This window comes from Pteropus medius, unplaced genomic scaffold, assembly GCF_902729225.1.
Source record: "Pteropus medius unplaced genomic scaffold, Ma_sr-lr_union100, whole genome shotgun sequence".
Classification (NCBI taxonomy): Eukaryota; Metazoa; Chordata; class Mammalia; order Chiroptera; family Pteropodidae; genus Pteropus; species Pteropus medius.
The window spans coordinates 9,188,021-9,204,381 of record NW_024352785.1 but is presented as its reverse complement, the minus strand read 5'-3'; the positions used below and the strand labels follow the sequence as shown (position 1 = coordinate 9,204,381).

The 16,361-nt window shown below is 35.7% G+C and overlaps 1 protein-coding gene across 2 annotated transcripts in view; it reads right to left on the bottom strand.

Annotated features, from left to right (window-relative positions):
* Positions 1–16,361, bottom strand: part of KCNN2 (potassium calcium-activated channel subfamily N member 2) — a 139,851-nt gene that overhangs the window by 14,499 nt on the left and 108,991 nt on the right. For both annotated transcript variants that reach the window (XM_039848478.1, XM_039848479.1), the window contains 2 exons: positions 15,252–15,393; positions 3,355–3,465 (listed from right to left, as the gene is read on the bottom strand). In XM_039848478.1, coding sequence (XP_039704412.1) covers positions 3,355–3,465; positions 15,252–15,393 — 253 coding nt within the window. The remainder of the gene's footprint in view (positions 1–3,354; positions 3,466–15,251; positions 15,394–16,361) is intronic.

Below are 16,361 nucleotides of genomic sequence, written 5' to 3'. Positions count from 1 at the left end.
TTGTATGTGGTGAATTATTTTCCATGGAAACTGTTCAATTCAGTTAAGACACACAATGGAAGGTTTGGAAAGTGACATTTCTTCCTGGAAGAAGAATTTGTTTTAACATTCACATTGTTTTTTTCTTTAGAGTAATATTCAGATTTCAGAATGTCTGTGCCTGTTATCTCTGTTAATCATCAGAGAACTTGAATAAGGTGAGATTATGTAGTGTTTCCAGGGATAGCTGAATTTTTCTCTAGCAATCAAGAGCAGACTTGAATTTAATCTTTCATCTCAGTAACTATGTATGGCTTTTAGGTCCTTGTTCCTCCCTCAGAAATCATTCATTAATGATTTAGTGTGTTAGGATTTTTATTTAAAAAGTTAAAATTTATAAATGGGCCCATTTAGAAATTCTATAACCAAATGGAACCAGGTTCCAAGTAGATGGCATTGTTAACTTTGTAGAAAAGAATGCAGAGAAGACTATAAAAGAGCTATTTCCAAATATTGTATTGGCTATAATATTGGAATGGGTATCATAAACAAGAAATTTATGTTGATTCTAATGCCATTCAAATATTTGTACCTGTACTTAGCAACATCTTGCCTATAAAAATCGATCTGTCAGCAAGCCTGCTGGAGTGTCTTTCAGACCTATAAGAGACTCTGGTCCCAAGGAAAACTGCAAAGCAGCTACCTTAAAAGGTAGTAAAGAGATAATAGAATTATCAAAGCATAAGCATTGTGGAGAATATGAACTTTGAAACTAGAACAGTACTTCTTGCTGAAAAAGTGTTCTATAAACAATGCATTATTATCTACAGGGAGCTTAACTGAAGTATATAAGAACTTACAACAGAAAAGCTGTAACATCAGAAAACTTGGTTAGTTTTGGAAAATGACTCCCATTCACATAAACCAAAAGGTCACCTGGATCCACAGTCTTCTAAAGTGGGGCGAGACTAGGCTATAGGGGACATACGAACAAGAGCACAAGTGCATTTTTCTGCCAAGCAGAGCTTAAACAGCTTTCATCTGATTTGCTAAGAGAACAATACTATAAAAATTCAATGTTCTTTGAGTCCTGGAATATTTTTCAGCTCTTTATCCTCAGTAGTTAACACAGAGCCCCGAGTATATTAGGTATACAGTATATTTCGTTAAATGAGTAGTATCTCTTATTCCCAGGAAGAAGGAGATTACAATAAAGTTAGTGTACTCAAAGAATATATGTTAAGAGGGCAATACCAAAACAGTGGTTCTCAGGGGACATGTGGCAATGTCTAGAGACATTTTGGGTTGTTACCAGTTGGGGGACCTCTACTGGCATCTAGTGTATAGAGGCTAAGAATGCTCCTAAACATCTGACAGTGTACGAGGAAGTCCCACACAACAAAGAATTATCCAAAAGGTCAATACTGCTGAGCTTGAAAGATCCTGAACTAAATTAAACTATAAAACCAACCTGAAGTGTCTCCCAGGTGAAATGGGAAGACCTCTGTGAATTTCACAAAAATCTTCAAAGGTGGTATAAAGCAGTGTTATACTGCAGATTTTAAAATCAAAGCCCTTGTCTTTTTTAACTCCTAAAATGCTTCAATAATAGCAGTATCCGAAAATAAATTTAAAGAAATTACATATTTCTTTCTTAATGATGGACCAGGGGGAAAGCTGCCTAAACATGCTAATTAGTTTTCTTGTGATTTTTTTTTTTTTTTTTTTTACTTTTGAAGAGATTTACATGTACACATATGGTGTTTTAAAGTATTTTTCTGCCTAATATCTTAAGTGTGGCATTAACTCTTGGAAAAGTTATAATGTATAATCTCCATATAATTTGGATTATACAAGGGACTTTATGGAAGGGTTCCTTTGATATTGTACAACTTCTGTCTCTCAAACACAAGTTGTACAGTACAGAACTCATCCAAACAAGCATCCTATGAGATACACATCTGCCATAATTTTGGACGAGAGATGGACTCATAATCTAATATGTGTGTATTTTCATTTCCCAGCACTTCTTTGAAAATGATAAGAATCCTAACCCTCCAACCAGCTCCTCCTTTATATTTGTCTTTCTCTGTTTTCCATGTGCTTTTCTGTAACATTTAGAAATGTTCATGAGTTTGGAGAACAAATTCAGGAGTCGAGAGAAAATTGTGTAGAGTAGAAGACATTCCAAAGTGGTAAATCTAGGCCGAAAGCATGGCATCTGCATGGCTTTGATCATCTAGAATATATGTGGACCTGATCACTGCAGTCTCACAATAGTGTTTGACAGATAAGACTTAGTCATTAGCAAGGCAATTAGAATTCATGTTTCCATTTCATAAATATTATCCAAATAAAGTGTGCATTAAAGTGACTGATCTATTTGGAAGTATTAACCCAGTTAAATATGATTATTTTTATATGCATGACCGGAATCAAAAGTGACTGAAAACACTAAAAACTAAAACTCTTGAATTCTCTTGATTCTTTTATGGGTAAAGTAACCAAATGACAATGTATTTGGCTTCTACTTTGAGTTGTTGTTATATAGCAAGATGATTACTATAATTTTTAATTGTTTCTGATGTTGGTATTTCAAGTGACTATAAGGAGAAGCTAATAATTTAGTGTGATAAAAGTCTTTTTCTTCTTACATGGCTTTCCTCCTTGATATAATTACTTTGAGCAAGTTACCTAACCCTCTGTCTTGGCTTCCACATTTTTAAAATGGGTATAATACTAGCACTTAGTCGTTGTGAGGCTGAAACAAGTTTACACGTGACATGCTTAGAGTAGTAGCTGGCAGAGTGAGCATTCTGCAAACATGTATTTGCTGTCTTAGTCTTTATAACTGTACATTGATCTCCCCTCTGCATGCTAAACCATTTTCAACATCTCTGTGAAAGCCTTTAAATCATGGAAAGGGTCTCTGTCTGTTCTTACCATGAAGTCTTAAAAGTTAGTGTTTATTTTTCTTTGCAACCCCGGTCATCAAAGCAATGACTGGCTCATAGAAGAAGCTCAGTAAAATATTTGTTGAATCATCTTCCCATAAAATATCTATATTACATTGACAGTGTGCTCAATCCAATATTGGTCTTTTTTTGTATAATGCAAACTTAAATGTTAAATATGCCTTTTTTTAATATAGTCTATTTTTATCCTTGAGTAAATACCAAGGTTGTCCAATTATTTCCTAAGTGAACTAACATTAGAAAGAGTATTTGCAAAATATGAAAACATGGAATTGATTCCAAGAATACTTAATTTTAAACTGTCACCTTAGAGGTCACAATAAAAACTGTATTGCTCAACATTGGAAAAAAAAAAAAATACCACTAATATTCCCTTGAAGATCCAGGGGCAGCAACTTACTCTTTTTGTCAGCTGAGTGTCCATCATGAAGTTGTGCACGTGCTTTTCTGCTTTGGTGAGTTCTAGCTTCCTGGCCACTACAGCTACCACCAAGGCTGTGCAGCCAGCACCCTGAAAACCAGGAGAGGGGAGAACCCCAAAGAGTTATTATTTTTGGTCTCAGCCACATTAAAAAGTATTTAGCGCCAAGTACATAAGTATCTAGAGATTTACAAAAACTGTAGTATTCAGTGTCTTCAATAAATATTACAGAAAAGGCATACTTAATAAGCAATGTACTTTTATACTGGGATTAAAAACTTCATGTGTGTTGAGAACTAAAGTATGATACATGAATCGAACATTTTAATGATAAAAAATAAATGGTAAAAAGCAACTTCCTGAATTTTTAGAGACTTCTTAAAAAACAGTTATATATCCATAATGGGAACAAATGAATAAATTAGCATAAATGCACACACTAGAATTATTGTCTAAAAAAATAACATTCCATAATCTTCTCTCAAAATAAGAACAGCAGGTCTTCAGGCCAATCAACTGTGATATACAGGGAATGAAGAGAGAAGCATTATCTCAGCATAAGCACAACTTCAAACTGTTCTACATGGGTAACAGAAAGGACCCGTGATCTGAACTTGGACAACAGATCTGTGACGTGCTGAAGGTAAGAGATAACCATCCTAGGGGTTTACAGCACTAAAGAAGGCATGGGCCACTTTTACTTTGCAAACACCAACAGTGGTCCTTTTTGAATTATGGTCACTGTGCTGATCTCTTCAGTAGTATGATACTCTTTGTGGTGCCCCAGAGATGGCAGTCTTCCTGCTCAATGATCAAAGTGTGCCCATTCCAAGTCACAAGCTGTGGGGTTTTCTTGGCTGATTACCTACAGGGTCAGGAGCCAAGGCAAGGTCATGCTGCTGTAGCCACTTTACCGATCCTGCTACACTAGGTGTTGTGAAAGGCAAGCCCAGACCTCTGGACAGAATCTCATCTCTGGAAGAACCACAGAGCAGCAGAGATTGCTAAGCTGTCTCAGTGGACAGACAAGAGAATAGCAGGGTTTAGGCAGGAGCCCACTGAAGAAGGGCACAGACTATGAGATGTTACAATACTTTCAACAGACATGCATTTTTAAAACTAGTTTTTAATAGCATCCCCTTTATGTTAGTCAAAATGGTCAGGTACTCACTGGACAGCCATCCAAGAGAGTCTAAAATTCCCATGAGGTAATTGCTTTTCCTCATTACCAAGTGGTCTAAAAATCACCAGTTGTAACAGCAACTCTACCTTCAACATGGGATGGTCTACATCTTCAATAGCTAATATTGAAGACTATTTATGTTACAGCGTATCCATAATATATTGACTATTAAAATTTTACTTCTATATAAAGTCTATAATGTTTAAGCAAGTTAGAAAACTGTAAATAATTTTATCATTTTATTTTTAACAAGGGTCCACATTTGTAAAAATAAAACACCTAGGATGAAGTAAGCTCAACTGTGCAAAGAAGTTCTCTCTCAGCAGTTGGTATGTGAGTAACTGACTTTTTTTTTCTGTTTTTCTCTATTTTCTATAATACACGTTATATAAAAATAATTACATTTAAAATTGGTAATTTGTGGTTTTAGAAAACATCCACTCTAACATTTACATATTTTTATTAACCTTAAATTTCAACCTAGGAAAATGATCTTTCTTCATGAATCATACTTACATCATAATTGATAGAATCATTTTTATTTGAATCAATGTAATTAGCTATTCAGTCGCAGATCAAAGAAGGACTTTTTAGGCTCACTGAATGAGTTTCTACAAAAAAAATCTGAGAGGAAGGTCAAGAGCAAGGAGAAAATGCACTTGGCCTATCTTGCCATAACCTGACAGTTATCATAGAGATATAGCCTTATTAATGAGCCAATATTTTTAAATACAGTATTTCCAGAGGGTTTGAATATCTCCTTCCATCTAGCTCTATGAAGAAATCAGTATCGTCAGAAACGAAGTGATATTGATCATATGACAAGAGAAAGGCTGAAAGGTTTTTAGACATCTGGTTTAACGCTGATTTTAGAGATGAAACTACTAAAACAAGTGATTATTTAGTTATGAACTATAATTAGCACTGATATATTTCCCACCCTCTACCTCATAATACCTTTATATTCAAGACCGCCTATATTATTTATGGTCATTGCCATACTATGATATAATGTGTACTTATTTCAAAGCAAAACAAATTAAAACTCACCTTATTTTACAAGATAAACTGTCAGTATGAATTTAAAAATTGAGCAATATGGATAATTATCAAAGTAAATCAACATTGCTCTTATTTTATAAGTGGTGCAACTTTCAATCAGTAGTTCTTAACCTTGATTGTGCCTAGAACCACTTGGAGAGTTTGTAAAATTTCCAGTACTGAGAGACTGGCTTTTTATTAGAGCCATTTTATTTACTTCCAGGAAATGATAAACAAGGAAGGGAAAGGCAGAGGACAGAGAGCACAGATGAGTCTGTGCTGTGTGATGCCTGTCCTGATTGTGTACCATATGTCGACAATGGCAGCAATGACTTCAGAGCTGGATACCAAGGAAGGAAAAGCATGGCCTTTGGAAGGAGCTACACCTATTTTACTACTTTAAAACATCTGCCACAGAATCTAAAGTTATACTAATGAGGGGCTAGCCTGTATCAATGGCCACTCACGACAGTTGACTGTGCCTACCCGCTATATGAGATGTTAACATTTGCTTAAGAACAGGTCTTTGAATAATGTCATTTTGTTCACCATTGTTTCCTTACCACACTGGAGACGCTCGAGGAACTTAAGTCTTGTTTATATCAATTAGCCTGTTATACGTTGTTTTGTTATACAGTTGTTTCCCTATGGTCTAAGTGAAACTTACTGTGTAGGGTCCCCTGGTGCATGTATGCACCCAGGTACTCTTCAGTCAGGGAGTTATGAGAGATTCAAGGGCAGTGGTGGTTCCTCAATAAGCAGAGAATGTAACAATCTGATGTTGGAGCTTATAGCTGTAAAGATAGGTATGAGTGGCAGTTGGCACTCTAAGTTGAATATTGTTCTTCCCTGGCAGGTGGCCACCGCTGAGCTTCTTCTGGAAAGAAATCAAAATCCTAACAGGAGCGGAAAATCACTAGCATCAAGAGCCTTTGGGAGTCAATTTTTATTTTTTATTCCTGGGCTCTTTTTTTTCCTGCTGCTGGCCCATTTCTTGCTGAGTGTTCTCCAGCTCACCGAAAGCCTCATGCATTAAAATGAGTACCTTTGTTGCAAACTGGAGAAGCAAGTAAATCTGACAATTTAGTTATTGAGACTAATACCTAACTGTATCCTTTAAATTGTACCTCATAAGGAATTTAGCCTTATGATTGTTCAAATACAAAGTCCTTTATTCTTTATCTATAAGTCTTAATTAGGAACACTATACACTTGTACCTCCCCTAGTTCTTAATAAATCATAAGTGGATTTGAAATGCATAGAACTGGGTTTCAAAATAACATTTTTTTTTTCTTAGAGTTATGCAAAATGAAGCTGGCTCATCTTCAAAAACTTTTTAGGTTCAAGGTAAATTCCTGCCAACACATTAATAATTTTAGTAATTTAAGTAATGGCGTGATGTTATTGTCCAGTCAGTATCTATTTCCAGGACTATTCTGTTTCATAAAGTAAATAAGAATGAAAATATGCTTTTACAACATTTTCAACAAAGCTTGTCATCATCACAATGGATACAGAAACAGTTGGGTATAACATATGTTACTCTCTGAAATTAAGATCCCTGTATGCCTTTAACAAGATGAGTCATAGTCCTTTCACCAAAGTCAGAAAATGTATCCTGACTGCTTTTCTCCCATTTCATTTGTTATTAGGAAAAAGTTAAGCAAATCACTAACCTGCCACTTCGAGATGCTCAGGCAACTAAAAACTAAATGAAGACAACACGGTGTGTTTATGAAGCCAATATAATAAAAGCAAAGGTTAAGGTTTTCCTTGGCTAGTTTATCATCTTTCCTTCTAACAAATTAGATATTGCAGGAGTGAGGGAAAGATGGGGGAGAGAGACTTTGTCCTTAGAAAAGACGTTAATACTCATTACCCTATGCTAGATCAGTGTGAACGAATGACAGATAGCATAAGCTATAGTTGAAACCCAACACCTGGAGATTTAGATACTGCCAAATTAAAATGTAGTGCTTTTCTCCAATGTATTCTCCTCCATTATAACATATTATAAGTCATATTGGTCCCTAGAATGTAAAAGAAGTTCAGGTAGCTCATCTTCTCTTTGATCATTTATCACATAATGCTAAAAAATTGAAATAAGTGACAGTGTTACTTCAGATCACCTGGTTATGCTGTTCCTACAAATAATTCTACAAATCATTTTGAAAACCACTTTAGGATCAAGCTTCAATAACTTAAGAATAGAAGCCTATGGGAAAGGAAAGTTCCTTTAACATTACACGGACTGATATCAAACTATACTGTTAGCTAAAGTAATCAAAACAGCATGGTACTAGCATAAAAACAGACACAAAGATCAATGGAACAGAATACACTTGTATGGACAACTAGCCTACGACAAAGGAAGTAAGAATATATAGTGGAGCAAAGACAGCCTCTTCAATATCAATAAATGGTGTTTGGAAAACCAGACATATGCATGCAAAAGAATGAAACTGGATCACTTTTTTTACACTATATACAACGATAAACTCAAAATGCATTAAATATAAGACCTGAAACCATAAAAGTCCTAGAAGAAAACACAGGCAGTAAAATCTTTGGCATTGCTCTTAGTAAAATTTTTTGGATATGTCTCCTCAGGCAAGGGAAAAAAAAGGGACTATATCAAACTAAAGAGTTTTTGCACAGTGAACCATCAACAACAACAAAAGGACAACCTACTAAATGAGAGAAGGTATTCACAAATGATACATCGATAAGGTGTTTAAGTCCAAATACATAAGGAACTCCTGCAACTTAATGCCAAAAAACCAATTTGGTTAAAAAATGGGCATAGGACCTAAATAGACATTTCTCTAGAAAGGACATACAGATGGCCAACAGACATATGAAAAGATGCTCAATGTTACTAATCAAGGAACTGCAATTTAAAACCACAATGAGATATCACTTCACACCTATCAGAATGGCTATCATCAATAAATCAACAAACAAGTGTTAGCGAGGATGTGGAGAAAAGGGAATCTTGTGCACTGTTGGTAGGACTGTAAATTAGTGTAGCCATTATGGACAATACTATGGAGGTTCTTCAAAAAATTAAAACTAGAACTACCATATGACCCAGCAATACCACTTTTGGGTATTTATCTGAAGAAACCCAAAACACTAATTCCAAGCAACCTAAGTGCCCACTGATGGACGAATGGATAAAGAATAGGAGGTACATATATAGAAAGGAATATTACTCAGCCATAAAAAATGATATCTTGCCATTTGCGACAACAATGATGGTATTATGCTCAGTGAAATAAGTCTGACAAAGAAAAACAAATACCATATGATTTCATTTATATGTGGAATCTAAAAAACCATGAGCAAACAAAAACTCATAGTTGATAGTTGCCAGATGGGAGGGGGTGGGTGAAAAGGAGAAGGGATTAAGATATATAAATTGGCAGTTACAATCATCATCATAGGGATGTAAAGTACAGCACAGAGAAAATAGTCAATATTGTTAATTATGTATGGTGTTAGATGGGTAAGGTATGTGAGTATCTAAGCACTGTATTTTACACCTGAAAATATATATGTAAATTGTAATTTAAAAAATTATAAAAAATAGCACACTGAAAAAAGATGGATTCTTTTCTTATTAAAAAAGGTATCTGCAAAAGATTAAATATAATGAAATATATAATATTTTTGGAAATTCCAGAAGACCCACCACAGAGAGCGACTGTTAAAAAATGATGTTCAAAATATTCCACTGTTAAATTAATTATCCTCCTGTGTACAATGGCTCCTAAAAGGTAAAATATGTTTGAAAGTCAATTTATTGGGGTATCAGTAATTAAAGTTTCTCAAAGTATAGTTAATTCGAGAAAAAATATGCTTTGTACCTAAGATACACCTAACTTAATGAAACAGCTTTAAAATTAATTTTCATTTTAAAATATCAACTAGTCCATCAAAAGGAAGGTAAAATAAGTATCTGAAACCATTTCCCCTTTTTTTGTCCCTAGGGTAGACGGACTCAATATCCTAGAACAATAAATACCTTTTTAAAGCTTCATTTGCCTGACATAAATATTCTTCCACAAAATATGTAAAACATATTCTGGCAAGTAAAATTCTATAAAACACTCAGCTCTAATATCATATCCCACTGCGGTTTGGCAAGATTTCATGAAAACAAACGACATTCAAGATAATTTTGAAGACAAATTCCCTCTATCAAAATGCCCTACCTCTCATTTTTTCAAATACAAGTTGATATTTGCTGATAGGAGGGTAGAGGTCCATTCAAATGCCCTTATCCTAAGGAAGAGGGGAATTTTTTTTTTTTTTAAATTTAAAGTGATAAAACCTGGGTTTGGGAAACCCAAATCTCCTTTAGAGGGACCTTGCCTGTTCAGCTCATTTTTGTGTTTTGGTGGTTGAAAAGAAGGAAGTGCTGCATAAAACTGGTCATCAGTAATGAGTCATCTCTAGGTTTTATCTCCTTAGCAACGGTGCCAATGTGAGCTCACGTATTTTAGAGACTGGAAGGGAAGCTCTGCCAGCTAAAAGTGCTGATAGTTTAGAAAAATTAGGTGGAGTTGTAGAAACAAGTCAAATGCTAGAAGGTCGCAGTAACTTCCAGCTTTCCTTGCCTGTACCTGGAAGAAAGCAGCTTTTATATTTCCTAAGAAATTTTCATGGTGAGAAATGAAGGTCCACTTAGGGCGCTGGGGGGGAATTGAGCCTTATGACTGAAAAGGCCCACCGCCCCCTCCCTGTGGCTTGGCACGAAATAGAAACTATTGTTAAAAATTTAAAGATGTGCTTTCTTCACTGGGCCTTTATTAATGACGAGATTCAATGTACATACCAGAAAAAAAACAAAAGAATAAAAAAATTTAAAAAAGTAAAAACCTCTTCTAAATTATTATTTGATATTAACCACCTCATGTCAAATTGTATAAGACATAGAAAAAGGACCCTGGGGTTTTTTGCTTATTTATACATGTAACACCCAGGAATGGCTTTGTTCTACTTTCCCAGGATTCCAACATCCACTGGCAGGGAAAAAAAAATTCTTAAATACAAAGACAGTGGCAGTAAGTCTACAATCGGACCTTAGGTTTAGCCCTCTTTAATACTTGTCATTTTTTTTTTTTAATAATAGAAGCTCTGGCTAATATATGGCTGTGTTTTGGATACCCTCTGAGGTAACAGTGTAATATTAGTACCCTTTAGGATAAAAACTACTGAAATCTGACAATTGAGTCAACATGTGATTTTTTTTTTTTGCTCCCTGGTAAAAATTTTAAAAATTAACTGGTGTGGTGATTTTTAAATTGGAAAACCTTTATGCATTGCTTTTGTTTATACAGAATTACTAATGGGATGGAAGAAACCTAACTCACACGTCTGAAGTAACCTCACTTCTTTGAGGTCTGGGTTCATAGATCATTATTAGAGGTCCACTCATCAGATAGCCTGTGTTCCTAGGAATGGGCAAATATTACTCCATATTTAAGGATAATTATGCCTAAAAATTCCATCATCCAGTCTAAATGGCAAGAGCTGCCATAATTTTACAGAAAGAGAAGCAAAAATTTACTTTTACCAATAAGGCTATATTCTACTCTTGAAACAATTATATATATTCATAGGTAAGGGGAAATTACAGCTTTCAGCATGTTATATCTATATATACAGATATACAATGGGAGGATAACTTTTTAAATGTTAAGCAAAATAATTACTTTCTCTATTATAAAGTTGAAGATACTGAGAAACTAGCTAGTGCTCACAAAAAAGCTAAGACACCATGATATAATGTTATTTGCCTACTGCCTTCAACCAAAAGAATAAAAGCCATTTAGAATTCATCCCATGAGTTATCATAAGTCGAAATAATAAATTCTCGGGTCTTTGGTACCTCCCCAAATAGAAGAAGATAAATAAGAACAAAGTAAGTAATTACATTCTTAATGGCTTTCTCTTCAAGGTTAATAAGTGACTTTGTTTATTAGGCAAACCTAAGTTTTTAAATCCAGGATATCCAAGAGAGAGGAAGAGATCTTTGTCTCTGAAACTAATCTTAAGTAGGTCTTGGTAAAAGGAAAATTTCTTGATATTTTGCTCTATCACAATGAAATTGCCGTTAAACATTTCAGTATATAAAATCCACTTATTTTAGTATTTCCATAATCATCTAAATTATAAAAATTTATAAGAAAAACTTCGCATGATTGGGATTCACAATTTACATTTTAGGTGAGGAGAAGTTAGTTTTTGATAAGGCCATTTGTTTCTTTCTTAGAAATATTCTGCAAAACTCGTCTCATGGTTTAATAATGTATTTCTGGCCAAAGCATTGCAGATTAATCTTTATGTCCTTGGCTCCCAAAAATATAACTCATGACCAAATTAAGCTATTAAAAAATTTAAATTACAACTTAATTTTGAGTTTTATCAATGAAATGTAAACATTTAAGATGATGCCAAGAAATAATTCATTAGTTTCATTAGCTTTATGAAGAAAACATGTAGTGTTAATTTCTTTATATGTGCATTTTTGAAATGAGAAAGCTCTGTGGGTGTTAGCATTTAGATCAACTGTATTTTACTTTAAAGTAAAAAAAAAAAAAACACATAAAAGTACAAATTCTATCGAAATTTCACAAATGCAAAAACAAGAAAATTCAAATACAAAAGCGCAGAGAAACATAGCACTTCAGAGATAATGTATAAGATGACTCAGGGATGACCCTGTGCTCTCACAGGAGTGTTGTAAATTGTATTTCTTTTTCACAATTTACTAAAGGCCACAGGGAAAGAGAGACAGAGGCAGAGAGATGACTCATGGGAAATTTTACCTAAACATGCATTACAAAAGTCCAAGGGACAATAGGCAAATAAACGCCTGAAAGAAAAACAAGTCATATCTGGCTTCGATAATTCAAAAGTGACAAACTGATATTTAAACTTCCTGAAAATAAAAGCAAACAAAATTTGTCTGACAAAACAGAAACATACTTCATCTTAAAGAAACTAACCTTTTATATGAGAAAAAATTGTCTTCCTTTAGAAATCTCTACTGTCAGCCAATCCTCTCCATACTAGTTTCTAGGTAACCTCCATCCATAAGCTCTTGATCCCCAGGAAATTTACATGGGGTATAACCACCTCCCAGAAGCTCACCATTAGAAAATTTTTCTGTGGCCTGACTCCACATCTTGGCTTAGGAAGAGAGACAATCCAGCTCTCCGTAGTATTTCAAATAGGCTAGTCAAAGATTACTGAGTTTCTCTGTATTCAAGTAAACCATCTTTGATTGGGTCAAATCAGAAATAAGTCTGTTCCTGATGAGGGAGGTGGAATGGAGCCCAAGAACAGAGAGACTGTTTCACCATGAGCTGGGAGGATAGGAACGCAGACACTGTAAATTTCATTGCACGTAACATTTTTGTGTCCATATAGATTAAAAGTTGCTTTTGCTTTTATCTTCTATTTATAAAAACAAAGTAAGATCACCAGTGAAACCTAAGCAAGGAAGTAGTTCAAGGAACTAAATAAAAGATTGGTGCTGTCAGATGAGACCTTGAAGGAGCTGTCCTTGAGACATTAAGGACGAAGGAAAAATCGAGAAAAGATAAAAGTCCCACAAGATCCTGGCAAGGTTAACTTTAAATGTGGCTCTGATCCCATGGCAAATGAAGCTGTTTGCACCAACCCTGAGTCATACCTATTTCAAGAAGAAAACGAGGCACATTTGCCAAAAAGGAACACCAAGAAAGTTGTTTCAAAGAAGCACGAGGGGAAAGACTGCAATTACTAGTTCTGTTTTTATAAGTAGCATCATTTATGTCCCGTGTGGGCTTGTTATAGGCTCTCCAAAAATACATCCATACAAATTTCCCAAAGCATTTTACTACATAATAAAATGCTATCTGTTCAGGAAATGATCCAATAGTAAACACAATGGACCATATCGATCGTAATGAAAAATAAAGTTCACTAAAATTCACAGAACTGTAATTTTCTTTTACAAGCAAATGATGTTAAATTATGCCCCCAAATCATATTTTCCATAATTAGGATTTGAAATGGTCATCTTGTTACTACTAGTGACCTTGGTTGGTCCTGGATTTTATTCTCACAGCTAGCTGCCTTATCCCTGTTCAATATTACCAAGCGGGAGAAGAATGTTCTCATCCTATCGCTGCCATAGGTGTTCAGTCCTTCTAGCTAGTTCTGACTCTTAGAACAATCTTTGTAGGCAACTTCTGTGAGGGTACATGCTGCCCTGGCCACCACTCAAAGCCCTCATGTGGGAAGCCTGTCTCTCTCCTGCCAACCTGGGGGTGGACATGGTGCAGGTGTTGGGCAGAGATGCTTAGCTTCAGAAATTCTGAGAATTTCCTACCCAAGGAGCTTCCAGTACTGGCTTACATCCTTCCGTAGGCAGAAACCAAATAAGCTGCAAGATAACACTCTGTGCTATAACCAAACTATAAAAGGCAGATAAGGAATAAAGAGAGCCTAGGTCGATGAAAATGGTGCATCAACTAACTCTAGCTTAAACATTTACAAGTTCACATCACACTGATAAATTTTAATCAACATGCTGGCCTTCCATTTTCATATACCTAAAATAAATGGTACAAACTAGTCCTTGCCAAATAGTGGTAAGGGCCAAGGAAGGTGTCTGAGCCTGCTAGGTGTCCCAAAAGAAGTGCTATGTCATCCCTGGCAGCACACCTTTCTTAAGTGCTCCAACAGACCTGCCCCCATCCCCAGTCCCATGCCATGTGCCACTTTCCCACTTTACGCTGTATGCTCTTGGCCCAGTAAGTAGCCTTGCTCAATGTACCAAGCTCCTCCTTGCCTCGTTACCTTCAAATAAACCATTTCTTCTTCCTAAAATGTCCTAACTTCTTTCCACTTTGCTTGGCTATCCACTCTTGTCACCTCTGTTAAAAGTCAACTGTACAGGGATATATTTCTCTGAGCAGACCTTATCCCTTAGTCTTCAAATTAGATCAGAAGCTTTGCTACCTCATACATTTGTCACAAATGTGATTAACAATTATTTGTTAATTATTTTAAATGTAGATCTTCCCCTACAAACTCTGAGAAAGCAGGACAAGATAATGTCTTTCCATTATCTACCTAGGCCAGTGCCTGGCCTATACCTGGCATTTGACAAATATTATTAAAATAATAAATATCATCTAATATATCCTAATTGGTAAAATGTCATGTAATTCTTCAACCCTTTGGCACACTTTGGGATACTTACTATGGTCCACATTTTACAGATGAGGAAAGTACGTTTCAGAGAAGAGAAAGTTACTCAAGTTCACATAGCTAGGAGAAAATGGCAGAAACTAGACGATGAACTTTCTGACTCTGGAGCGGAAGCTCTAAGATCAGATTTGTTTATCAAATTTGTGCGTCGCCCACAAAGAACAATCTAGCAACTCTGTGTCCTGAATGGAGCTTCGTGATGAGAAGAATAAGATGAAAACTGTTGATGCTCTCTCCCAACACAGAACTGATTTATTTATACTGCTTTCTTGCTGTTGGGAACTCAAGCAGCTTACAATGACTTTTGTACATGGATTGATGGTTTAAGGGCCTTCCTGAGTTTAAATAAAAAAAAAAAGACAAAGTAAAAAAGACACTTACCATAATTCCAGTAAGCAAACAGACTCCTTTCCCACAGTATGTGTTAGGTACCATGTCACCATAACCAATGGAGAGAAAAGTTATTGATATCAACCACATTGCTCCAAGGAAGTTGCTAGTAACATCCTGTTGATCATGATACCTGAAAAACAGCAAACAAAACCAGTCTTTTATAATCAGTCTACAGTGTGGTTGTTAAGGCCAGTTTGATTCAATTCAATGAATTCACTAAGTATCTTCTATAAACTGCTAATTTAAAGGTTTTCAAAGCTCATGATTATAAATAAAATTGAGGTTCCACCTAAGCAATCTGAAAGACATCAGGGCATTCCTCGACTTTAAAAACAATCTTAAAGAGAAACTATAAACTATGAAAACTGTTTGTCTCACTGGTATAAGTTGATAAATGTACATTTATCCTTGAACCCTGCTCTGGCCCCTGGTCATGACTCATCCTTCCTCGATGCCCACTGATAAGCCTGACTTAGAGCAAAATATGTGGCCGCCCAATCTTCCTCCACACCTTTGTAGCAGAAGCCATGCTGTTTCCTTTGCTTAGACTGCACTTTCCAACCTTTATTTCCCTAATGGGCCAACTCCCAGTTATCCTTCAAAACAAATTCAAGTGGGACCCTTTCCGTCTACTCTTGTCCCAGCCCCTCCCCTCTGCTCCCTCAGTACCCTGTGTATTTCTCCATCACAGGACTATATTGTGCTGTCTACCCAGGAGGTCCTGCACTAGCCAACCTCCTTGAAGACAGAAACTGCACTTTTGATCACACAGTCCCTGCCTAGAACCAGAACTTAATTGAAGACTCGTGGCCTTAGCAACTGTATACAAAGAGTTTGTAGTCAAAAAGACGGGGAGGGATAGAGTTTATCCTGATTATTCTTTGAGATGTCAAGTTCTTCTAGTGAGGAGGAAGGTGTTTATATCAGAAACAGATACCCTATAATGTTCTGCTTGAATTCGCAGTTCTAAACAGTAAACTGGCCCATCATAGGGACACTGCTATCCACCTGTGTACAACAGTGAAGACATGTGAGTTGTTACCCTAGAAGAACTTGTTCTGGATGCATGTTTTGCATAGTCGTGGCGTGAAGTGGTCC